This window comes from Oncorhynchus masou, chromosome 24 (genome assembly GCF_036934945.1).
Source record: "Oncorhynchus masou masou isolate Uvic2021 chromosome 24, UVic_Omas_1.1, whole genome shotgun sequence".
Taxonomy (NCBI): Eukaryota; Metazoa; Chordata; class Actinopteri; order Salmoniformes; family Salmonidae; genus Oncorhynchus; species Oncorhynchus masou.
This window is the reverse complement of record NC_088235.1, coordinates 59,899,295-59,925,600: the sequence shown is the minus strand read 5'-3', so window position 1 is coordinate 59,925,600 and position 26,306 is coordinate 59,899,295. Positions and strand designations below refer to the sequence as shown.

The following is a 26,306-nucleotide window of genomic DNA, read 5'->3' as shown; positions in this document are numbered from 1 at the left end:
CCAATATCCAAACGGAGATTCAGTGAAAATAAAAATCTTGTTGATTTATCAAGACCAGTCCTCATGCTTGTCACAGAGCAGCTCTGTCTTGACCTCTGAATGCTCTCTCGTCCATTAATTTTGAAAGAGTATTTTCAAGTAAGCAACCATTTGTTTACCTTCATTAGCCTACTTTGTTCCATTATTTCTGTCATTCAGTGATATTTATTAACGAAAGCATAAAGATGCTTATGAAGAAATACAGTACTGTACAGTATAATCTTTATCCACCACTTTGCGGTAGCATGAGGTCGCCCATACGCACTTTAAACATTTGGATAATAAAGCATTTTGGAGATAGAAGCCGCCTGCATTTGTTTATTAGGCTACATTGCAGTCTGACAAGTAAACATAGCCTACAGTACATACTGTAGTAAACATGTTAAAGTGCTTAATTCCTCACATAAGGGAGAACAGGCCATGTCCAGACTTTCTCAGTGACCTCAAGTACTCATTAACTCTGTCTTTAATGCTTTTTCAGGTTGGATCAGTCATGGACAGAAACTTCTGAGACACGGTATTAATGATGAACACGCAGAGGTTCACTGGTAAGCCACATTTGCCTCGGGATCCATCCCAGTTGGTATTCTGTGTCCACTCGTGGTATCTCTCTTCGGTTACACATCCTTGGAATAGCAGAACAGCATAACGTCAGAAGAGGAATGGAAATGTCAGGGTGAACCGACAACCTGACGAACCCACCAGGTATGTTGACTCTGCCTGTCGGAGGTGGAGTTCCAGAGCTCACAGGTGTGCCTGGCATGACTCCATCTCGTTCTTCGCTCTCTTCAACGCGTCATTCTCCGCCTGACTCTCCGCCAATGCCGCCTGGCTCTGGACCAATTCATCAGCTGTCGCCTGTATCTCTGCCCTCAGAGAATGTTTCTCTTTCTGCTGGTCTGCCTTCAATGACTCAATCTCGGTCTTCAAAATTGGAATTTTATCCATGTGTACCTTCATCATTTGAGCAGAATGGTACCGCCCTGAGCCCCCGTCGATTACAGTGGCCTATGATAGAAACGGTAGATCAGTGAAGAATTAAAAGTGACTCCAACACACCAATGCTGCATACACATTAAAAATAAATAAGACCTACACCACTTTTAGCTGCACATTACTCAACGCTAGTGAGACTCATGCCGCCTACGGTAGGCCTACAGTATATTTAAAAAATATATTTTTTAATGACGTTACTCTTCGTCAATAATTACATTTAGAGGGTTGGAGGATTCGAAATGAATATCTAAGGGGCATTTTATCAATTAGTATATTTGAGTTTAACCACAATATGTGTTGTATTATTTGTTCTGTCTTTTCTGGTGGATTAAACTGAAATTGCAACCAACTTTCTATGGCTTAAAAAATAAAGATCATTTGGAGATGATTTTGTTTTCAAACAACCTCAAGTGAGCGAGAAAAAGGCCATTCTTGAACATGGGGTGAGACATTGTTACGAAATTTGTAAATAAAGCAAGTTTGTTACTTAGAATGATTTATTTATGTTTTTAGAGGGAGAGAAACCAAAAGCCTACCATCACCTCATGGGTCTCCCGGTTGCGGCCGGCATGGGTACTGAACCAGCATCTGTAGCAACGCAGCTGTGCCACTCGGGCACAGTACAACGTGACTGGTCGGGAGTAGGCAAAATAATCCTAACATTTCCACACCTTAATTGTAGTCTAAGTTTCTCTTAGAATAAAAATCTTAATGTAACAACAGTTTTAGTAAGTAAGTTCACAATGATCAGTTTCTATTTGGTTTATGTCGCCCATTCATTGTCAGTTAGAGACACAGTAGCGCCTTGGGACCCAAAAGCATAATCAGTGCTCTAACTCCCCCTTGCAATGGTCTGGAGCAATGAAGTGGTGAAGCGGGGTACCGTACTGCACCACAAATTATCTCTAAGTCCCGCCACATAATCGCAAAACTTTTAGTTGAGCAACCACGGTACCTTTGCCTTGATTCGGCAGTCTCATCATGGCATTTGTAGTTAGCACATTAGCAGCTAATTAGCAATCCTTTTTTTTGGGGGGGGGGAGTAAATATAGGTGAATATATTGATAAAAATCACCTTGTCCTAGAGAGATTTACAGTGTTATCGAAGCGTCACGCTACGGTAAGCCTACTCAAAACACAGCCCTTGTTTTAAGTGTTTCTAAAATCCCCTATGGGACAAATGAATGGTGGAAAAACAATTGGAACCATTTCCCTGTTTGACCGCTAGCTTTTATGGGTATTATACTACTGTGGTTCTCAGTTCTTGAAAGCTAGGCCAGACCATCTGGCTTCAATGTACTGTATCTGTCACTGGCTTGCACCTGGGGTTTACAGTGTGAACTGCATGTTCACGTGAGCATGCTGTAGGGCTGTTGTTGTGAAGCTGTTGGTTATAAATTATAACCCAGCAGGTGATAGTACATCTTGTTAAGATTAATACAACTTGTGTACACACAAGGGCTTTATATAAAACAGCAGCACATTTTGTCAACTGACCAGTAACCAGCCAGGCACAAAAATAGTCAATGTTAGATAACCTTAGCTAGTAGCTAGCTTATGCACATAGCATCATCACAGGTTAGTGCACAAGATGCTGTTCTGTCCTCCACAAAATAACCTAGAATTGACAATGTCAAATTAATGGGTGAAACGACTTATTACAACTGTATCATATACCAATCATACTGGGGATGTTCAGTATGTCTTCTGGTTTTAAGGGGAAGAATTTCATGGGGATCTCCATTATTTACATTTGGAAAGTCTCGAGGACTGAGGAATGGAGTCCTACTTGTTTCCATATTATTGTTATCAATTAGTACCTGGCAGTGTCCAAAATAGCCATTGAGCAGTTTCATATTTCAAAATATATACATACATTGTACCAGACATAATCATACTACGAATGTATACTGCAAACAGCACCTTTTGAGAGGGAAAAGGAATACGGTCAAAGACAGTACATTTGAGAAACGCTTTGATATAATATTGCACGTGACGTCATACCGGAAACTATCGCTTTAAACACCGGACATATTATTATTTTTTACAGCGTGCTTGCTTTCACTTTCAATGTTTTGATAACGTCCGTTGTTGACAGCAAATACGCGACTATTGCATTTGGAAACGGATACATTACCATTTAAGGAATATAACTTCAAGTCACATTAGATATTCGCGTGATAATATGCAAGAAATGCCGGAATCACAGCCGTCTAAATGTGAGGTGGAGCGGAATCACGAATGCATGATCCTACAACAAAGAATAGAGACGGCTAGCATTGGCAATAATAGAGTAAGACTGTTTTCCCTCAGTACTTCAAGTAATTTCACAATCTAGCTTGCACGTTAGTGTGGTTGGTCACATTTGGAAACAGCTTACTACATATGACGTGTTCATCATAGAGATCCTAAGTTATTATAATTCCTATGCTAATAGTGTTCATTCAGTGTCTACCGCAGGTGACCAGCTTCATATTTGTTCATCCACCACCTCGCTTTTGTTATGATGGACCATTCACACACTAGCCGTCAGCTGTCTAGGTACTGTACAAAGAGTAATACTAAATGGGATGCCTAGTGATGCTGTCTTCAATGTAATCTATTCTATTCGGCGAGACAACGTCGCTTCCGCCCGTAGCCTCTAGTTGGCAGCTGACAATAAAACAACAAAAACACATTTTTTAGCAATTCGATTAGTCATGTCAGCGAACTATTTTTAGGTTGGTAAATTAATCTAACCAGCTATCTAAATGTGTAGTAATCATGGCCGAATACCGAGCGGAGCGAGCGCGCAGGACACTTGCCTAGGGGCCCTGTCACTTTAATAACTCTACCTACATCAACATATTACCTCGATGCCGGTGCCCCCTGTATGTAGCCTCGCTGTTGTTATTTACTGCTGCTCTTTAATAATTTGTTATTCTTGTTATTACTTTTTTTTGGGGGGGGTTCTTAAAACTGCATTGTTGGTTAAGAGCTTGGAGGTACGCATTTCACTGTAATGTCTACACCGGTTGTATTCGGTGCATGTGACAAATAGGAATTGATTTGATTTGACCTCAAGGAGGCCCTCATTGATTTTGTTAGTCTTTCTCTCGCTCTGCCCAATGGCAAAATGAATAGAATTCATCAAACCACACAACTCAAGTTTGAATTCATATCAGTTGTGTCAGTGGTTATGTTCGAGAGGATCAAACCGTAATGTATCATTGGTTAATTCTGACTGACTGATCTACAAATAATAATGAGTAGTTATTTATAGTGTAAGGTGATTTGTAGATCAGTCAGTCGGTAGTCACCTGCACTGTCGGCTGCAATGACAAACAATCCCAGAGATACTGGATATAATGACGAGATGCCTATATTTCCACCCTAACAATGGGATTTGTAGTCCACTTAGCGAAATGACAGGCTCTCAAGCTCCCGCCTATTCCTCTTTTTGGAGTGGTGGATGCATCTTGTTATTTGGATACTTGTTTGAATATTCGATGAGGGTGTTGACTTCAACCACTTGTTTTCAATGGAGAATGAGATGCTATGCTAGCCTCATGAATATGCATAGACGTCTCGAATTTCAACAGGGACAACTCCAATATGAATTGTTGTTTTTTTTAATTGTATAATTTAGCTAGTCATGTTGGCAATTGAACAAGCTTTCAAATTATGCCCACCTAACCCAGATTGTGATTTATAATGGACTGTTTTGTGATTTTTAAACAACAGTAATTGTGTAAAGGCGGGGATGCAGGTCTGTGTTCAAAACAACTACAAGTGTGCTTGCTCTAGTTCCTCAATGGCACAGCTAGGAAAGCAACAACAACAAAAACGTATATTTTAAGACTGTTCTTTGAGTCATAAGTGCATTGAAGTTACTTAGGAACTGTGCACACTTTGGAGAGGTGTGTGGCCATTTTGAAACACCAGTTAGACCTCTCACTCAAACCCTTGTCATTTTATGGTCTTATGTTGCACCTACGCCAAATTTTAAGAGAATATTCTTATCATGTTACTGAATGTTTAGTATTTTGTTATTAAGAAATGCGGCGTACAGTAAAATGTAAAATGCACTTAAAGTCAATAGTGTAATGTTTGGATTCAGTCTTGTCAGGTGAACTGTTCTGTCATCACCTTTAGTCTAATGTCTATGGTTATGCATATGCTTTCTATATTTCTTCTGTAAGAAGCATTTCAATTTAGCCCTCCACTCTGGTCTTATTTCTGTTGTGGATTGGGTTTCTTTGTGCCAATGGAAAGTGTACACAACTATGAGCAAACCAGCGTGTGTATTAAATACATGGAATTGTATTGTGATGATACAGATTACATGTAATGGATCCTGCACACAATATGCTTAAAAAAAGAGAATCCAGGAATAACATTTGATGTGTATAACAGTGTTTGGTGGAATATAGTTCAAATGATAGTAATTGCCCATAATTCTGCACCTTTGGATACTTGTATTTCCAATTTTGATCATCACATTTTAGTGACTGCAAAGAAAATGTATTGGATCTACTGGGGGGTTTTAAAATACAGACTAACTTTCTGTTTTGTCTGCTTGGACTCAAGGTTGCGTTCATCTTTTTGCAGGCTGTCAGGTTCTTTTGATGACTGTATTTATGTTTTGAGAAGGCAACTAATCTAAATCAAATCGAATCCAATTTTATTTGTCACATACACATGGTTAGCAGATGTTAATGCGAGTGTAGCGAAATGCTTGTGCTTCTAGTTCCGACAATGCAGTAATAACCAACAAGTAATCTAACTAACAATTCCTAAACTACTGTCTTATACACAGTGTGAGGGGATAAAGAATATGTACACAAGGATATATGAATGAGTGATGGTACAGAGCAGCATAGGCAAGATACAGTAGATGGTATCGAGTACAGTATATACATATTAGATGAGTATGTAAACAAAGTGGCATAGTTAAAGTGGCTAGTGATACATGTATTACATAAGGATGCAGTCGATGATATAGAGTACAGTATATACGTATGCATATGAGATGAATAATGTAGGGTAAGTAACATTATATAAGGTAGCATTGTTTAAAGTGGCTAGTGATATATTTACATAATTTCCCATCAATTCCCATTATTAAAGTGGCTGGAGTTGAGTCAGTGTGTTGGCAGCAGCCACTCAATGTTAGTGGTGGCTGTTTAACAGTCTGATGGCCTTGAGATAGAAGCTGTTTTTCAGTCTCTCGGTCCCAGCTTTGATGCACCTGTACTGACCTCGCCTTCTGGATGATAGCGGGGTGAACAGGCAGTGGCTCGGGTGGTTGATGTCCTTGATGATCTTTATGGCCTCCCTGTAACATCGGGTGGTGTAGGTGTCCTGGAGGGCAGGTAGTTTGCCCCCGGTGATGCGTTGTGCAGACCTCACTACCCTCTGGAGAGCCTTACGGTTGAGGGCGGAGCAGTTGCCGTACCAGGCGGTGATACAGCCCGCCAGGATGCTCTCGATTGTGCATCTGTAGAAGTTTGTGAGTGCTTTTGGTGACAAGCCAAATTTCTTCAGCCTCCTGAGGTTGAAGAGGCGCTGCTGCGCCTTCTTCACGATGCTGTCTGTGTGAGTGGACCAATTCAGTTTGTCTGTGATGTGTATGCCGAGGAACTTAAAACTTGCTACTCTCTCCACTACTGTTCCATCGATGTGGATAGGGGTGTTCCCTCTGCTGTTTCCTGAAGTCCACAATCATCTCCTTAGTTTTGTTGACGTTGAGTGTGAGGTTATTTTCCTGACACCACACTCCGAGGGCCCTCACCTCCTCCCTGTAGGCCGTCTCGTCGTTGTTGGTAATCAAGCCTACCACTGTTGTGTCGTCCGCAAACTTGATGATTGAGTTGGAGGCGTGCGTGGCCACGCAGTCGTGGGTGAACAGGGAGTACAGGAGAGGGCTCAGAACGCACCCTTGTGGGGCCCCAGTGTTGAGGATCAGCGGGGAGGAGATGTTGTTACCTACCCTCACCACCTGGGGCGGCCCGTCAGGAAGTCCAGTACCCAGTTGCACAGGGCGGGGTCGAGACCCAGGGTCTCGAGCTTGATGACGAGCTTGGAGGGTACTATGGTGTTGAATGCCGAGCTGTAGTCGATGAACAGCATTCTCACATAGGTATTCCTCTTGTCCAGATGGGTTAGGGCAGTGTGCAGTGTGGTTGAGATTGCATCGTCTGTGGACCTATTTGAGCGGTAAGCAAATTGGAGTGGGTCTAGGGTGTCAGGTAGGGTGGAGGTGATATGGTCCTTGACTAGTCTCTCAAAGCACTTCATGATGACGGAAGTGAGTGCTACGAGGCGGTAGTCGTTTAGCTCAGTTACCTTAGCTTTCTTGGAAACAGGAACAATGGTGGCCCTCTTGAAGCATGTGGGAACAGCAGACTGGTATAGGGATTGATTGAATATGTCCGTAAACACACCAGCCAGCTGGTCTGCGCATGCTCTGAGGGCGCGGCTGGGGATGCCGTCTGGGCCTGCAGCCTTGCGAGGGTTAACACGTTTAAATGTTTTACTCACCTCGGCTGCAGTGAAGGAGAGACCGCATTTTTCTGTTGTAGGCAGTGTCAGTGGCACTGTATTGTCCTCAAAGCGGGCAAAAAAGTTATTTAGTCTGCCTGGGAGCAAGACATCCTGGTCCGTGACTGGGCTGGATTTCTTCCTGTAGTCCGTGATTGACTGTAGACCCTGCCACATGCCTCTTGTGTCTGAGCCGTTGAATTGGGAATCTATATTTTTAAAATGCATTTACTGTCTTGCAAAAGGCCACACAGATCTGTGTCTTGTGGTCTCTGTTTTGAAAATCAACATCGTTCCAAAAAATGCTTGTATACGGTTGAGAAAAACTGTAATGGCTCACAAAATAGAAATTCAACTTTTGATGTGTGTGTCTATAGCACTCCTTGGGGGGAGTGTATACCCCAAAGATAGGACTTATGAATATTGTCATGTTGGAGATATAAAGAAAATAAGAAGCATTATGGATTTTTAGATAAAATAGACATGCTTTTTGGGGAGACTGAACATATTAACAAAAGCCTGTGAGTTTGTAAGTCTTAGGGAGTGAACGTTACTTATAATAAGGGTTACATGGAGAAAATCGGACTTCTCTGAAATGAAAATAGATTGCCCTCCCTTAAGCAAAATGGATTTGACCTTACCTTCCCTGAACGCTTGAAAAAATAAAAAATGACCCTCCCCTATAGCCAAACTAATAATTAAAGCAAAGTGGATAGCAGATAACATGTCTACCGCTTACTCTCACTTATTGGACAGAACAGAGCCTTAGATATTCCGTCTGAGCTGTTCTTCATCCTGTAAGCATTAAATGGTAATGTGGGAATTTTGATAGCTCACAGGGCTGCGGGCTAGAAGGTTGTGGGTTCGTAAACAACCGTGGACAGGAGTAGGGTTGGAAAGATCTCCTTTATAGTAAAAACTTTGCATGAATCTATCGTCGTATTTGCAGGTCCCAGAAAAAAATGGCCTTTTATATAGATGATATGCAATTCTCATAATTGTACATATTAGCTGGATCTCTTTTTAACACAACACTAATTACCAGAATTACAGGCTAAGAATGGACAGAGAGTTAATCTTATCATATTTCTCCAGTGCCAAATTTGTGTATCTTGTGTTTGCAACGAAACTGTCCCTGTTTGCAAATAATTAAATCTGAGACGTCATTAGGAATCTGAGCATGGTACTACTGTACTTTCAGAAGTTAGGCCTACCTTTCAACCCCAGACATAGTGGAACTAACTACTTAGAAATGTTTTAGTTTTAACTGCTGGCTACTCTACTCTTAACCTACTCTTATCCCAACAACAGCAGGTCACACGTGTTTCCCTAAAAGCTGTCTGGGTTTAAACATCTTCTATTGTACAGAAAGTGAATAGCGTAATAAATTGATAGTGACAGAATTAGATTACTTCACAAGCAAAGTCGGCCTCTGAATGTCAAAGAAACTAAACAATGATATCCTCATATGCATCGGAGTGACGTCTTTCCCAGGTATTTTAAAGCTTGTTTCAAGCATAAAGCATTGCGGACCAAATCACCGTTATAGATCACTTTTATATAATTGTATCCGTTTTATTTTCTTCTCAATCTTAAGCTAACGTGTTGTTTTTTTGCCATTTTCTTCAATAAAAGTTTGCCCTATGGCATGCCCTCTCATACCCCCTCAATTTGAGTATTGGTTTTAACTTAACAGCCTACGTTTATGTCAGTGAAGGACTATTTAAAGAGTGCATGGTGGGTGGTGGAATTGACCGACAAATCTATGGCTATAGCAGCCTATAGCCTAATTTCGTCTGTCAAACAGGTAGGTGTACCTCTTATTTCTTAAATGGGAAGAAATAGGCTCCAACACAAAGCCCTCTTGTTGTTAGTAAAGACAGTTTAAATGAATTATGCCTACTCGAATTTGCCTACTTTCAGCACCATGAGCTGTCCATTTCCAATTGATTGTGCCGAGGCTGCTGCTTCAAGTTTCAGCACCACATTGTAAGTTACTCGAGTCTGGCTTATTGTGAGGTCAATAACTCTGAAAAATACATCATGGGAAAGAAACATATTGTTTTTAATAAATTCAAATATAGTAGCAGCAAGCTATCAAAGTTGACCTCTGGTCCTCCTTTTCATCTTCGTGCTCTCTTTCTCAAACTGAACAGAACATAGCATGATAGTGCAGTTTTGGGACTAGGCCTAATCAAATATACTTTTGGAAGAAACCTTTCACTCTCCTCCTGAAATGCCATCGTAGCCCTACACAGTACAGCCATTGGTTAAGCAGCTCACACAAAGCAGAGCAGGCTGGGGCTCAGGGTTGGAATATCCATTGCAGTGTGTAATGCAGCCTAGTTTAATTTAAACCATCCCAGCACCAATCTTAGAAATATAACTTTGCCTGTGCTTCTCTGAGCATGCACTTCGTAACCTGTAGGCTATGGATCATTTGATTTGAGACCACACTAAATAGCCTATAGAGCCTATGGAGAATCAGAGATGAGGGGTGGCATTGGGCCTATAGCCTAATAAGCAACTAATTCTAAAACATTTAATCAATTACAAACTACATAACCCTCCCCTGGACTAGATTTAAAAAATACTAAATCCTCCCCTTGACTGAAATTGAAAAAGCATGACCCTTTGCCCTTTTCCTCCAGGTCACCATTCTGTAAATTTCAATAAGTCCCTTAGGTCAAAACACGGATAGCCATTTCGAAGGAAAGGCCTGGCTGAGCACAAAAACAATAATTTAGAAAATATTGTAATTTCCATTTGTACTTATGTAAATGTGATATTTCTAGTTTTTGTTTTTAATACATTTGCAAAAATGTTACAAAAATATACTTTTTTTGCTTTATAATTATGGGGTATTGTGTGTAGATTGAGGAGGGGAAAAAACATTATAATCAATTTTAGAATAAGGCTGTAATGTAACAAAATATTGAAAAAGTCAAGGGGTCTGAATACTTTCTGAATGCACTGTATATTTATACACTTTATATAGAAAAGTATGTGGACACCCCTTCATATTAGTGTATTCGGCTATTTCAGCCACACCCATTGGTGACAGGTGTATACAATCGAGCACACAGCCATGCAATCTCCATAGACAAACAGCGGGAGTAGAATGGCCGTACTGAAGAGCTCAGTGACTTTAAATGTGTCACCATCATAGGAAGCCACCTTTCTAACAAGTCAGTTCGTCAAATTTTTGCCCTGCTCGAGCTACCCCGGTCAACTGTAAGTGCTGTTATTGAAACGTCTAGGAGCAACAATGACTCAGCCGCAAAGTGGTAGTCCACACAAGCTCACAGAACGGGACCGCCAAGTGCTGAAGCACACAGCGCGTATAAATTGTCTGTCCTCTGTTGCAATACTCACTACCAAACTGCCTCTGGAAGCAACGTCAGCACAATAACTGCTTCTTTGGGAGCTACATGAAATGGGTTTCCATGGACGTGCAAATGCCTAAAATCACCATGCGCAATGCCCAGCGTTGGCTGGAGCGGTGTAAAGCTCGCCGTCTGGACTCTGGAGCATTGGAAACACGTTCTCTGGTGTGATGAATCACGCTTCACCATCTGGCAGTCCGACAGACAAATCTGGATTTGGCGGATGCCAGGAGAACGCTACCTGCCCCAATTTATGGTGCCAACTGTAATGTTTGGTGCAGGTGGAATAATGTTCTGGGGCTGTTTTTCATGGTTCGGGCTAGGCCCCTTAGTTCCACTGAAGGGAACTCTTAACACTACAGCATACTGTACAATGACATTGTAAACGATTCTGTGCTTCTAACTTTGTGGCAACAGTTTGGGGAAGGCCCTTTCCTGTTTCAGCATGACAATGCCCCCGTGCACAAGGTGAGGTGCATAAAGAAATGGTTTGTCGGGATTGCTGTGGAAGAATTTGACCGGCCTGCACAGAGCCCTGACCTCAACCCCATTGAACACCTTTGGGATGAATTGGAACGCGGTCTGCGAGCCAGGCCTAATCGCCCTACATCAGTGCCTGACCTCACTAATGCTCTTCTTTCTGATTGGAAGCAACTCCCCGCAGCAATGTTCCAACATCTAGTGGAAAGCCAGAAGAGTGGAGGCTGTTGTCACAGCAAAGGGGGGACCAAGTCCATATTAATGCCCATGATTTTAGAATGATGTGTTCGACAAGCAGGTGCCACATACTTTTGGCCATGAAGTGTATACAGTGCATTCGGAGTGTGCAGACCCCTTGACTCTATCCACATTTTGTTACGTTACAGCCTTATTCTAAAAACATAAAAAATGGTTTTATTTCCTCACTAATCTACATACAATTCCCCAGAATGACCAAGCAAAAAACAGATTTTTAATATATTTTGCCAAAATAAACTACAAAAGCTGAAATATCACATTTACATTCACTACCAGTCAAAAGTTTTAGAACACCTACTCACCTATTCAATCATCCGATCACCTACGCTGCGCCTCACAAAGACACGGTGGTTAGAACCAAAAATATCAAATTTGGACTCATCAGACCAAAGGACAGATTTCCACCAGTCTAATGTCCATTGCTCATGTTTCTTGGGCCAAGAAAGTCTCTTCATCTTATTGATGTCCTTTAGTAGTGGTTTCTTTGCAGCAATTCGAGGCCTGATTCACGCAGTCTCCTCTGAACATTTGATGTTGAGATGCGTCTGTTACTTGAACTCTGTGAACCATTTATTTTGGTTGCAATTTCTGAGGTACAGTTAACTCTAATGATCTTATCCTCTGCAGCAGAGGTAACTCTGGGTCTTCCTTTCCTGTGGTGGTCCTCATAAGAACCAGTTTCATCATAGCGCTTGATGGTATTTGCGACTGCACTTGAAGAAACTTTCAAAAGTTCTTGAAATGTTCTGGATTGACTTACTTTCATGTCTTAAAGTAATGATGGACTGTCACTTCTCATTGCTTATTTGAGCTGTTCTTGCCATAATAAGGACTTGGTATTTTTCCAAATAGGGCTATATTCTGTATACTACCCCTACCTTGTCACAACACAACTGATTGGCTCAAACGCATTAAGAAGGAAAGACAGGCACACCTGTTAATTGAAGTTAATTGAAATTCAATCCAGGTGATTACCTCATGAAACTGGTTGAGAGAATGCCAAGAGTGTGTGAAGCTATCATCAAGGCAAAGGATGGCTACTATAGTCAAAATAAAGAACAACCCTGAAATGAGTAGGTGTGTCCACACTTTTGACTGGTACTATATACAGTGGCAAGAAAAGTATATGAACCCTTTGGAAATACCTGGATTTCTGCATAAATTGGTCCTAAAATGTGATCGTATCTTCATCTAGGTCACAACAATAGACAAACTCAGTCTGCTTAAACTAATAACACACAAATAATTATAAGTTTTCATCTTTATTGAACACACCGTGTAAACAATCACAGTGCAGGGTGGGAAAGGTATGTGAACCCTTGGATTTAATAACTGCTTGACCCTCTGGCAACAATAACCTCAACCAAACATTTTCTGTAGTTGTGGATCAAACCCGCACAACGGTCAGGAGGAATTTTGGACCATTCTTCTTTACAATACTGTTTCAGTTCAGCAATATTCTTGGGATGTCTGGTGTGAACTGCTCTCTTGAGGTCATGCCTCAGCATCTCAATCAGGTTGAGGTCAGGACTCTGACTGGTCCACTCCAGAAGGTGTATTTTTTTCTGTTGAAGCCATTCTGTTGTTGATTTACTTCTGTGTTTTGGGTCGTTGTTCTGTTGCATCACCAAACTTCTGTTGAGCTTCAATTGGCAGACAGATAGCCTAACATTCTCCTGCAAAATGTCTTGATAAACATGGGAATTCATTTTTCCGTCGATGATAGCAAGCTGTCCAGGCCCTGAGGCCAGACAGGAGTAAGGATTTTGGCTTTCAGTCTGATTGGGACTGGATAGAAAAATAGCCTAGGCTTTGGGATAGGAGAAGATATAATTTCCCCTAATGCTTCTGATTTGTTAACAGACTATATCTGTGACAGAGTTGTCTATGTAGTGGATTGTGCATAGGCCCATCAATCAAATGTATTTATAAAGCTCATTTTCATCAGCCGATGTCACAAAGTGCTATACAGAAACCCAGCCTAAAATCCCAAACTGCAAGCAATGCAGATTTAGAAGCACGGTGGCTAGGAAATACTCCCTAGAAAGGCCAGAACCAAGGAAGAAACCTAGAGAGGAACCAGGCTCTGAGGGGTGACCAGTCCTCTTCTGGCTGTGCCGGGTGGAGATTATAACAGTACATGGCCAAAATGTTCAAACGTTCATTGATGACCAGCAGGGTCAAGTAATAATAATCACAGTGGTTGTCGAGGGTGCAAAAGGTCAGCACCTCAGGAGTAAATGTCAGTTGGCTATCAAATTTGTGACTGTCTGAAGAGTCACAATGACAGCTCAAATAGTCACATGTTATTTTATAGACTTTACTGTAGGGGTTTCCTGTTAGGTTTATTAACTGCCTTGGTTTCATGCATGTCAACATCAGAAGCCTCCTCCCTAAGTTTGTTTTACTCACTGCTTTAGCACACTCTGCTAACCCTGATGTCCTTGCCGTGTCTGAATCCTGGCTCAGGAAGGCCACCAAAAATTCAGAGTTTTCCATACCCAACTATAACATCTTCCGTCAAGATAGAACTGCCAAAGGGGGAGGAGTTGCAGTCTACTGCAGAGATAGCCTGCAAAGTAATGTCATACTTTCCAGGTCCATACCCAAACAGTTTGAACTACTAATTCTGAAAATTACTCTCTCCAGAAATAAGTCTCTCACTGTTGCCGCCTGCTACCGACCCCCCTCAGCTCCCAGCTGTTCCCTGGACACCATTTGTGAATTGATTGCCACCCATCTAGCTTCAGAGTTTGTTCTGTTAGGTGACCTAAACTGGGATATGCTTAACACGCCGGCAGTCCTACAATCTAAGCTAGATGCCCTCAATCTCACACAAATCATCAAGGAACCCACCAGGTACAACCCTAACTCTGTAAGCAAGGGCACCCTCATAGACGTCATCCTGACCAACTGGCCCTCCAAATACACCTCCGCTGTCTTCAACCAGGATCTCAGCGACCACTGCCTCATTGCCTGTATCCGCTACGGTGCCGCAGTCAAACGACCACCCCTCATCACTGTCAAACGCTCCCTAAAACACTTCTGTGAGCAGGCCTTTCTAATCGACCTGGCCCGGGTATCCTGGAAGGACATTGACCTCATCCCGTCAGTTGAGGATGCCTGGTCATTCTTTAAGAGTAACTTCCTCACCATTTTAGATAAGCATGCTTCAAAAAATGCAGAACTAAGAACAGATACAGCCCTTGGTTCACTCCAGACATGACTGCCCTCGACCAGCACAAAAACATCCTGTGGCGGACTGCAATAGCATCGAACAGTCCCCGCGATATGCAACTGTTCAGGGAAGTCAGGAACCAATACACGCAGTCAGTCAGGAAAGCTAAGGACAGCTTCTTCAGGCAGAAGTTTGCATCCTGTAGCTCCAACTCCAAAAAGTTCTGGGACACTGTGATGTCCATGGAGAACAAGAGCACCTCCTCCCAGCTGCCCACTGCACTGAGGCTAGGGAACACGGTCACCACCGACAAATCCATGATTATCGAAAACTTCAACAAGCATTTCTCAACGGCTGGCCATGCCTTCCGCCTGGCTACTCCTACCTCGGCCAACAGCTCCGCCCCCCCCCCGCAGCTCTTCGCCCAAGCCTTTCCAGGTTCTCCTTTACCCAAATCCAGATAGCAGATGTTCTGAAAGAGCTGCAAAACCTGGACCCGTATAAATAAGCTGGGCTTGACAATCTGGACCCTCTATTTCTGAAACTATCCGCCGCCATTGTCGCAACCCCTATTACCAGCCTGTTCAACCTCTCTTTCATATCGTCTGAGATCCCCAAGGATTGGAAAGCTGCCGCAGTCATCCCCCTCTTCAAAGGGGGAGACACCCTGGACCCAAACTGTTACAGACCTATATCCATTCTGCCCTGCCTATCTAAGGTCTTCGAAAGCCAAGTCAACAAACAGGTCACTGACCATCTCGAATCCCACCGTACCTTCTCCGCTATGCAATCTGGTTTCCGAGCCGGTCACGGGTGCACCTCAGCCACACTCAAGGTACTAAACGACATCATAACCGCCATCGATAAAAGACAGTACTGTGCAGCCGTCTTCATCGACCTTGCCAAGGCTTTCGACTCTGTCAATCACCATATTCTTATCGGCAGACTCAGTAGCCTCGGTTTTTCGGATGACTGCCTTGCCTGGTTCACCAATTACTTTGCAGACAGAGTTCAGTGTGTCAAATCGGAGGGCATGCTGTCCGGTCCTCTGGCAGTCTCTATGGGGGTGCCACAGGGTTCAATTCTCGAGCCGACTCTTTTCTCTGTATATATCAATGATGTTGCTCTTGCTGCGGGCGATTCCCTGATCCACCTCTACGCAGATGACACCATTCTATATACTTTTGGCCCGTCATTGGACACTGTGCTATCTAACCTCCAAACGAGCTTCAATGCCATACAACACTCCTTCCGTGGCCTCCAATTGCTCTTAAACGCTAGTAAAAACAAATGCATGCTTTTCAACCGATCGCTGCCTGCACCCACATGCCTGACTAGCATCACCACACTGGATGGTTCCGACCTTGAATATGTGGACACCTATAAGTACCTAGGTGTCTGGCTAGACTGCAAACTCTCCTTCCAGACCCATATCAAACATCTCCAATCGAAAATCAAATCAAGAGTCGGCTTTCTATTCCGCAACAAAGCCTCCTTCACTCACGCTGCCAAGCTTACCCTAGTAAAACTGACTATCCTACCGATCCTCGACTTCGGCGATGTCATCTACAAAATAAAGATCATCAAGGACATCAACCACCCGAGCCACTGCCTGTTCACCCCGCTATCATCCAGAAGGCGAGGTCAGTACAGGTGCATCAAAGCTGGGACCGAGAGACTGAAAAACAGCTTCTATCTCAAGGCCATCAGACTGTTAAACAGCCACCACTAACATTGAGTGGCTGCTGCCAACACACTGACACTGACTCAACTCCAGCCACTTTAATAATGGGAATTGATGGGAAATGATGTAAATATATCACTAGCCACTTTAAACAATGCTACCTTATATAATGTTACTTACCCTACATTATTCATCTCATATGCATACGTATATACTGTACTCTATATCATCGACTGCATCCTTATGTAATACATGTATCACTAGCCACTTTAACTATGCCACTTTGTTTACATACTCATCTCAAATGTATATACTGTACTCGATACCATCTACTGTATCTTGCCTATGCTGCTCTGTACCATCACTCATTCATATATCCTTATGTACATATTCTTTATCCCCTTACACTGTGTATAAGACAGTAGTTTAGGAATTGTTAGGTAGATTACTTGTTGGTTATTACTGCATTGTCGGAACTAGAAGCACAAGCATTTCGCTACACTCGCATTAACATCTGCTAACCATGTGTATGTGACAAATAAAATTTGATTTGATTTGATTTTCTAGTCGGCTGGCCCTCGCTACATATTCGTCGCCAGACCCACTGGCTCCAGGTCATCTACAAGGCCATGCTAGGTAAAGCTCAGCCTTATCTCAGTTCACTGGTCACGATGGCAACACCCATCCGTAGCACGCGCTCCAGCAGGTGTATCTCACTGATCATCCCTAAAGCCAACACCTCATTCGGCCGCCTTTCGTTCCAGTACTCTGCTGCCTGTGACTGGAACGAATTGCAAAAATCGCTGAAGCTGGAGACTTTTATCTCCCTCTCCAACTTCAAACATCAGCTATCTGAGCAGCTAACCGATCGCTGCAGCTGTACATAATCTATTGGTAAATAGCCCACCAATTTCACCTACCTCATCCCCACAGTTTTTATTTATTTACTTTTCTTCTCTTTTGCACACCAATATCTCTACCTGTACATGATCATCTGATCATTTATCACTCCAGTGTTAATCTGCAATATTGTAATTATTCGCCTGCCTCCTCATGCCTTTTGCACACATTGTATATAGACTCCCCTTTTTTTCTACTGTGTTATTGACTTGTTAATTGTTTACTTCATGTGTAACTCTGTGTTGTCTGTTCACACTGCTATGCTTTATCTTGGCCAGGTCGCAGTTGCAAATGAGAACTTGTTCTCAACTAGCCTACCTGGTTAAATAAAGGTGAAATAAAAAATAAAATAAAATCTGCGTTCAGGGAGCATGTTCAATCCGGCAGTGACAATTATGCGCGTGCTTTGAATTTTTGGCGATTTTGTGTGAAGTAAATACGCTACGCTAAAGGCTTCCATGCGGCCTGCAACCTGCTCGGATAATGCTCCATTTTGTTTTATGCTATTCTGCTGCTGCGCATGTTGTGTATTTTGTGGGATTGCGTTATTGCCCACATTGGTGAACATTTTTGTAATTTGTGTCTTATTGTTACATTTTTCGGGAAATGTGAAAATGTTATATATATAACGTATAATAAATGATTATCCATCATAAAGATAAAGGATACTGACAATGAAAAGAGAGCAACGATTTATAGACCGTGATGAAAGTTAACTTGACAGAGAAAGTGTCAAGATGATCTGATGTAAGATGCATGTTTTACAAAAACCTTTTTCGAAAAAAAAAACTTCATGGATGTTACATTGCATGTGACAATGGCGCCCAACATGGGGTGGTCTCTCGTGGGGGAATAGGTCAAAGGGGGGTGAATGTTGTGAAACTAGCCTATGTAGTGAAGCTGTGGAGTTAGCTTACACGTACATTCTTACTGTACCTCGGTTACACTCACCCCCTCGAAACTCGCTCCATAGCAACCCCAGCCGTTGAGATGTGCCCAACTGCGGATCCGTGTCACGGCAGCAATGATCTAACTTAGCAGTATTAGCTTCCTCCCTCTCTGAGTACAACTCAGGATAAACTGTCCGTACCACGTCTTGGACCTGGGGTCCTCTGCCTAGCCAGCACACGTGACCGCCCATCTGACAATATACGAACCAGTTAAGCTATTCAAAAGCAACATTGGAGATATTTCAAGTGGAGTGAGCTTATGGCACTTTCTTAACTCTGTTACACTACAAACATATTTAAAAACATCTACAAACATCTTTAGAGTCCAATCTCAGGTGAAGAAGCCTCTTATTCACAAAGCCATCTCCCTATAAGGGACAACTGTTTGGGCAAGGTATTGAATAGCTATGAATCATAATCATAACACAATCACCTTTGGGTGGCCATAATCACAGCGTTCCGTTGGTTGTTTAGAACAGCACGGCTTCTGTTGAATCAAATGTTTCACCCCAACCATTGTGTCCTGCTGAACGCGGCCTAGGTTTGACACTCTTTCAGAGATATCTGCTGATAATCAGACTGGTGATATCAACTCATATATTTACATATGTGTATACATCAAGTTATGTTAGAAAATAATTGAATAGAATAATAATGAATGAAATAAATGTCCTTTTGTTGAAGGCTGCTCACTCATTCCCATATTAGTCCATGTAGGCTAACTGCAAACCATATGCCTATTTTTGTTCATCCAGGTAGGAGGTGCTTGAAACGGGCTTTGATCCAATGAAAATCACCCCAGATGACAGCTTTATTCTGTATTCTCCACCTATAGAAAATGTATCAAAAATGTAAGATTGGGGAAAAAAGGATTGCCTTTTTTGAAGCAGTGCATTGTAGAACTGTTTGTTGTGTACACTAATAAATGCAAGGACCTGTTAAATCCCGGGAACCGGTAAATTATGTAAACTTCATTAATATTCAAATTGAAAATGCATCAACGTAATGTTTTCTGCATCTCTTCAAATATGATGTGGCATATAACAACCCAAGTTGCACGGTAAAATGATTGACTAAACACGATTCAATTTGCATATTAATGAGTGCGATGACAGATTATAATATTTGGTATTTTCTTTCCCTTCGTGGAACGTCTATAATCTACAGCATTTTATTTTCCTGAAATAGTGAAAAAAACAAATAGATAACTTTAAGAACAATGAAACTTAATTTTAATCAAATGTTCATAAAAGCCTTTGTAGTGACATTGTAGTTTATGTGTGAGGGGAATTCTAAGTTTTTCTATATAATTAATTATTTAAAATGATTTGTTTTGCCTAGCTTTTTTGGTACATTGTTAATGTCAGCGTTTTTGAAATGCTGTTATTTATAGTCCTTGCCTCATACGTGTTTGTCATAGCTTTCTGTGAATGTCTATCACCATTGTCTGTCGAACGTAGAGGTAGCTTTATGATATACAGAACCTTTAAGGAAATTATTGCTTTTTTTAAATGTCAGACTAGCACACATAAAATCATTGAAGCTTCACCAATGTTCTATATAAATCCACAAGAACAAGGGGAGTAGCTCAGGGCTGTGGAGAGGAAGGTGCATCATTGTGCATGAAAGGACAGTGAAGACATGAGACACACAGCTCAAAATGCTCCCCTATTGATCTTGTTTAGGGACAATACAATTATCCTACCTAGACTAGCCTACAACACCACAATGCAATGAAAAATTGCATTATTGTTTTCAAGTGAGCACAAAATTGTACTCCCGGCCTTAAACTGCAGTGAACGTGTCATTTGATTAACAGCGCAAAAGCGCTGTGATTTGAATGTTTCATTCCATTTGGATCGGTTGTGGGGCTACTCTCGACAGTTTATAATGTCTAGAAAGGCACAGTAGCAGGCCAGTCTGGCTGTATTTATACTTCTGATACTAAAATGCGCTGACTGTTGCGGATTATCATTCTCAAGTATTTCTTTAATAATGTGGCCACATATGCTTCAGGCCCAGTCATTCAGGAAAGTTTAAGGCACGCTCTGCCTCCTCTCCAATCCGAGTGCCTATTCCTCACGCACATAGAACCGAACGCTTCAATATAGCCTAAATATTTGTAAATGAACTTTTAAAATGTATTATCCTTTTATGTGTGGCATCAACACAATCACTCACAATGTTTTAATCAGATTTTGGTACTTCAAAAGTCTTCTGTAGGCTACCTGCGCACATTCGTCCAGTCCAATATAATTCCAGCATCCAAACTGTGCACAGGCCATTCAATGAATGGAAACAGACATCTGTTACAAATCACTAAAGGTTGAATGACATTTAAAGATTGTCAAGCCAAGCCTACGGTACTGGGTACCATGTAGGGAGGGATGTATTTTCTGTTTGTCCAGATTGACATAGGCCTAGTCTAGTTGATTGTGGTGTTGAAAACGCAAACCATGATGTTGAAGAGTCCAAAGTTGGTAGTCGGTATGCAGTTATGCTTTGCTTATTGGTTGTATTGGTGCATTGGCACAGAAACCTGTTGGTGGAAAATGTGTTACATATATTTTATAAATAAAGCATCAACATATTGAACACCTGATTTCCCCCTAGCTGATCATTGTCTGCAGCCGGCTCTGATCGTAGTGTAATGAAACAGGCAGGGAGAGTTAGCTCCTCTGTGGTGGTCGGTGAATCCTCAACCTTCTGGCCCGTAACCCTGCATGGCATCACTGTGCAACAAAAGCATACTGAAGTGACAAAGTCGATATCCACGTATATAAACACAGGGTCCCTACAGTTATTATTTGTGGTCATAATCATGAATTAATTCAATGAGGGTCGGAAGGTGTGCAATTTATTTTACAGCACTACAGGGAGGGTGATGTGATCATATTTGTTACGTTGGTGGTGGGGGGGGGGTTATGACACTACCTGTCATTTCCTAACAGTCCCTTATAATGGTAACCGTGGTGATTTGTCTGACCAATAACCGTCATCCAAATTACCATTACCTTCACAGCCCTAGACTTGTGTGGTCACAAAAGAAGGTGACAGAGCCATAGATGGGAGGTGTTATAAGTGTTTGTTGCACTGAGTACAGAAACCTCTTTGTTCTGTTGTAGCCATTTAAAGACTGTTTGACACCACAACCTAGATCACTTAAAAATAAGTGACCTTGGCAACACAATAGAGTAGATGGAAAGTGTCTCTCAAAACCATTCACTCATCAGCCATCTGCGTTTCTCTTTCCTTCACAGACAATGAAGATGGAGATGGACGTATTTAACCCTTCCCACACTACAGAGCTCCAGTTCCTCAGGTCGCGTGTTCGGGAACTGGAGAAAGAGAAGGTCGAAATGGCAGCTGAAAACCAACGGCTACATAACATGCTAGTGAAGGGTGAGGATGAGTAAAATCAATATACAGTTGAAGTCAGAAGTTAACATACACTTAGGTTGAAGTCATTAAAACTCGTTTTTCAACCACTCCACAAATTTCTTGTTAACAAACTATAGTTTTGGCCAGTCAGTTAGGACATCTACTTTTTGCATGTAATTTTTCCAACAATTGTTTACAGACAGATTATTTCACTTATAATTCACTGTATCACAATTCCAGTGGATCAGTAGTTTACATACACTAAGTTGACTGTGCCTTTAAACAGCTTGGAAAATTCAAGAAAATTATGTCATGGCTTTAGAAGCTTCTGATAGGCTAATTGACATCATTTGAGTCAATTGGCGGTGTATCTGCGGATGTATTTCAAGGCCTACCTTCAGTCTCAGTGCCTCTTTGCTTGACATCATGGGAAAATCAAAAGAAATCAGCCAAGACCTCAGAAAAAAATTGTAGACCTCTACAAGTCTGGTTCATCCTTGGGAGCAATTTTCAAATGCCTGACGGTACCACATTCATCTGTACAAACGCAAGTATAAACACCATGGGACCAATCAGCCAGTTTACCGCTCAGGAAGGAGACGCGTTCTGACTCCTAGAGATTAACGTACTTTGGTGCGAAAAGTGCAAATCAGTCCCAGAACAACAGCAAAGGACCTTGTGAAGATGCTTGAGGAAACAGGTACAAAAGTATCTATATCCACAGTAAAATGTGTCCTATATCGATATAACCTGAAAGGCCGCTCAGCAAGGAAGAAGCCACTGCTCCAAAACCGCCATAAAAACAGCCAGACTATGGTTTGCAACTGCACATGGAGACAAAGATCGTACTTTTTGGAGAAATGTCCTCTGGTCTGATGAAACAAAAATAGAACTGTTTGGCCATAATGACCGTCGTTATGTTTGGAGGAAAGAGGAGGCTTGCAAGCCAAAGAACAACATCCCAACCGTGAAGCACGGGGGTGGCAGCATTATGTTGTGGGGGTGCTTTGCTGCAGGAGGGACTGGTGCACTTCACAAAATAGATGGCATCATGAGGTCGGAAAATTATGTGGATATATTGAAGCAACATCTCAAGACATCATTCAGATAGTTAAAGCTTGGTCGCAAATGGGTATTCCAAATGGAAAATGACCCCAAGCATACTTCCAAAGTTATGGCAAAATGGCTTAAGGAGAACAAAGTCAAGATATTGGAGTGGCCATCACAAAGCCCTGACCTCAATCCTATAGAAAATATGTGGGCAGAACTGAAAAAGCGTGTGCGAGCAAGGAGGCCTACAAACCTGACTCAGTTACACCCGCTCTGTCAGGAGGAATGGGCCAAAATTCACCCAACTTATTGTGGGAAGCTTGTGGAAGGCTACCTGAAACGTTTGACTCAAGTTAAACAATTGAAAGGCAATGCTACCAAATACTAATTGAGTATATGTAAACTTCTGACCCACTGGGAATGTGATGAAAGAAATAAAAGCTGAAATAAATCATTCTCTCTACTAATATTCTGACATTTCACATTCTTAAAATAAAGTGGTGATCCTAACTGACCTAAGACAGTGAATTTTTATTAGGATTAATTGTTAGGAATTGTGAAAAACTGAGTTGAAATGTATTTGGCTAAGGTGTATGTAAACTTCCGACTTCATCTGCAATTGTATAATTCAACTGCTCTGGACTGATCACATTCCCTCATGCATGTTTCTTCTTTCTTTGTGGTGTCATCCCCCAGAGATCCCTGGCCTGCTGTCCACCATGTGGCAGACCTTGGGCCAAGCCAACCAGCCCCCCCACCCTGCAGTGTCCCCACAGGCGGTCTCTACGGCAACAGGGAGGGGCGAGAGCTACACCTACACACACCACCACTCCGTGTCAGGACACTTTGGCCAAGGGTTCAGTTCTCCACTCCATCATCAGCTCATGTCCAACCGCTCAGCTATGACTCAGGACATGAATGAAAGCATGTCCAACTTTGGACCCGAGATGGCCATCAGTGAGCACAGTGTGGACGGAGACTTGGAGCTGAGTGACATCACAGAGAACGACGACCTCCACAGCTCTCTGTGTGGCTCAGCATCCAACCTACCTGTGATGAGGACATGCTCAGAGACACACTGTGTTAATGGGACTGGCCATGTAAGGAAACATGCTGTTCATTCCAGATAAAGACCTTCCTCCAAAGGTTATGAAGGTCTAAATGTGTTTTTAATTCTGACCACATTTGCTCTCTCTCCCTATTGGTTGTGCAGGTTAACCAGGTGGAGGTATACCCGGGTTCCGGTGTCTTCTGTGAAATGCGGTCCTGGCATGCAGCCAATCAGACGCAGTCTCCCACGGCGATGGCGCGCACCTTGTTGCTGGGCGTGTTCGACATGGACACCCTGCTTAACAGCAACCTGCGAGGGGGGAGGAGCCGCAGACCAACGTTCCCCAACCACCGCACCGCCCTGGACCCACACAAGCTCAACGCCATCTATAGTATGTGTGTTATTGACACATTCCCTGATCAACAGCCTTACCAACAACCTGTCATTGTATTTTTCTCCCAAGTGCACTTGATCATTCATTGATAAGTGAAAACAATACACTCACTTTCTCGATCATTAGAAAGATACATAACTGGTACAGTTAAAGTAAAACATGGCTGTTCCTCACTCCTGCATTGTCCTCCCTCCTCCAATTGTTGTTGTGCTGTCACTCTCTCCCTCCGCAGATGCCACGCTGGCCCGCTTCCCATTGGCCAGGAAGGGGCAAATTGGCACCGGCATCAACTCCAAGCTGTCTGAGATCCGGTTCCGATCCAGGAGAGCCAACCGGGACCCCAGTTATCTATGAAGGACTGTTCCTGCCCAAACGCCAAGTTTATTCAATCAACATTTTTGTTCTAGTTTTTTTTTTTTATTACATTAACTATGTCAGTGTATCAGTGCATGTGCCTGCCAAATGTCTTGCCTATGAATTTTTTCACATTGGCTTTAACATTGTCTTCAGCTAAAGATACTGTGGAAGAGAATGGCAAAATTACTCAAAAGACAGCCTAATGATAGAGGAAGGATACAAGACCAAGTGGAAAAAGGTACAAAAGATCTAGCATTGATGGTTATATCCACCCTCTGTCACCAGCCAACCATTAGCAAACCACACGGGAACAGCCCCCGGGGTATTCTCTCTGACTGATAGAGATGCATAGATCCAGGACTGCCGACCCATGTGTGATCAACCAGTAGAGGAACGGAGGCTTCAGGCATGTCTCACCAGACAGACGCCTCACTGTCGTTGACCTCTACCCACTTAGACCGAGGAGGGGGGGGTGGAGGGGGTCCAAATGATATTTCTCCATTGATTTCTCTGATCCTAGGCATTAAGCTAACTCCAAAAGCTCCATTACCACCCCGTGGTCCCCTCCTTAACCTCTTCCTCCATCCCTCTTCTTCCCCCTGAGATAAGCATCATGCCTAATGGACCCTAGGTACTCTGAGCCTCCGGGAGGATGACGGCATGAATGAATTCATCTTAACGGACTTAAACAGTGTGTGACTCTCCCCAAGTCCACTATGTCCACAGGGCCCACATGAAGAGACTAGGACTGGAGATGTGGCTTGATGCAGATATTACATATTGGAGAAGATGTAACCGTTGGTAATGAGAAACGGTCAAGTTTGTTATTTTATATCCGGTCATGTCTGACCATTGAATATGGTGCATTAAAAGACTGCAGTTTGTCATTGTCCTTCATATGTTGTCTCTCTAGTCATCTGTGGAAAGGTTAGGTAATTATGCATTAACCACTTGCAGACCAATTCTGATATTTTTTCCCATTCATTTTTCCCAATCACATCAGATATTTTTCAGAGCTCATCTGATTGGTCAAAAGACTTAATTGGTTAAATAAATATAATTGGGCTGCCTGTCGAAACGCAGCCTTAGTTTTGGGCAGATGCACCACATCAAATAGGACATTACTCCTGAAATAAAATGACACATAAATAGGATCATAGGCAGTAATTACAATTAGCCACTTGCCATTGATGAATTGAAATATCCACTGAAGTAGCCATGTGACCATTTTCAGATGCATTACTCTTAGGCTCTTTGGCTATGTATAAACAGACCAATGTACAAACAGCCCAAATCTGATCTTTTTTTCACTAATTGGTATTTTGACCAATCAAATCTGCTGTGTGAACACAGCTTTTGATCCTCAGGAGCCCTTGAGCTCAATTCAAGTTAAAATTGCGTCCATTAATTGAAAATAGCCAATTTCTACTTTTCAATTAATGAATTGAATATTTCCATCCTAAATCCCTAACCCTGATCCAGTACTGCAGTCCCTCTCCCTAGCCATGTTCCTAACCATTCCTTCATCCGAGATTACCTGTAAAGCAACTCATGTCTTTATTCACAGACAACAACACTGGGTGGGGACTTAACAGCCCCTCGTGGGCATTTGTCCTGAACCCCATTCCACCCACTGACAGCAAGATAACCCCTATCCTGTTTATAGTGGCCTTTTTATTC

General features: G+C 42.3%; 1 protein-coding gene across 2 annotated transcripts; it reads left to right on the top strand.

The window, feature by feature from the left end:
• The first annotated feature begins 3,057 nt into the window (after positions 1 to 3,057).
• Positions 3,058 to 25,523, top strand: LOC135512414 (uncharacterized). 2 transcript variants are annotated; one of them, XM_064934430.1, is made up of 6 exons: positions 3,058 to 3,328; positions 19,149 to 19,244; positions 21,654 to 21,795; positions 23,521 to 23,924; positions 24,038 to 24,266; positions 24,502 to 25,523. In XM_064934430.1, exons 3-6 carry the CDS (start codon positions 21,657 to 21,659, stop codon positions 24,621 to 24,623), a joined length of 894 nt encoding a protein of 297 aa, XP_064790502.1. In that variant the 5' UTR covers positions 3,058 to 3,328; positions 19,149 to 19,244; positions 21,654 to 21,656; the 3' UTR covers positions 24,624 to 25,523. The 2 variants fall into 2 exon arrangements, with proteins under 2 accessions (XP_064790502.1, XP_064790501.1); XM_064934429.1 differs by lacking the exon at positions 19,149 to 19,244.
• The last annotated feature ends 783 nt before the right edge of the window (positions 25,524 to 26,306 follow it).

Excerpts from the sequence above, each read along its gene's own strand:
- LOC135512414 (XM_064934429.1), top strand. The coding sequence starts at position 3,221 with ATGCAAGAAATGCCGGAATCACAGCCGTCTAAATGTGAGGTGGAGCGG. Across the intron at positions 21,796-23,520 it reads ACATAACATGCTAGTGAAGG|AGATCCCTGGCCTGCTGTCC; the intron begins GTGAGGATGAGT and ends GTCATCCCCCAG. Across the intron at positions 24,267-24,501 it reads CAAGCTCAACGCCATCTATA|ATGCCACGCTGGCCCGCTTC; the intron begins GTATGTGTGTTA and ends CTCCCTCCGCAG.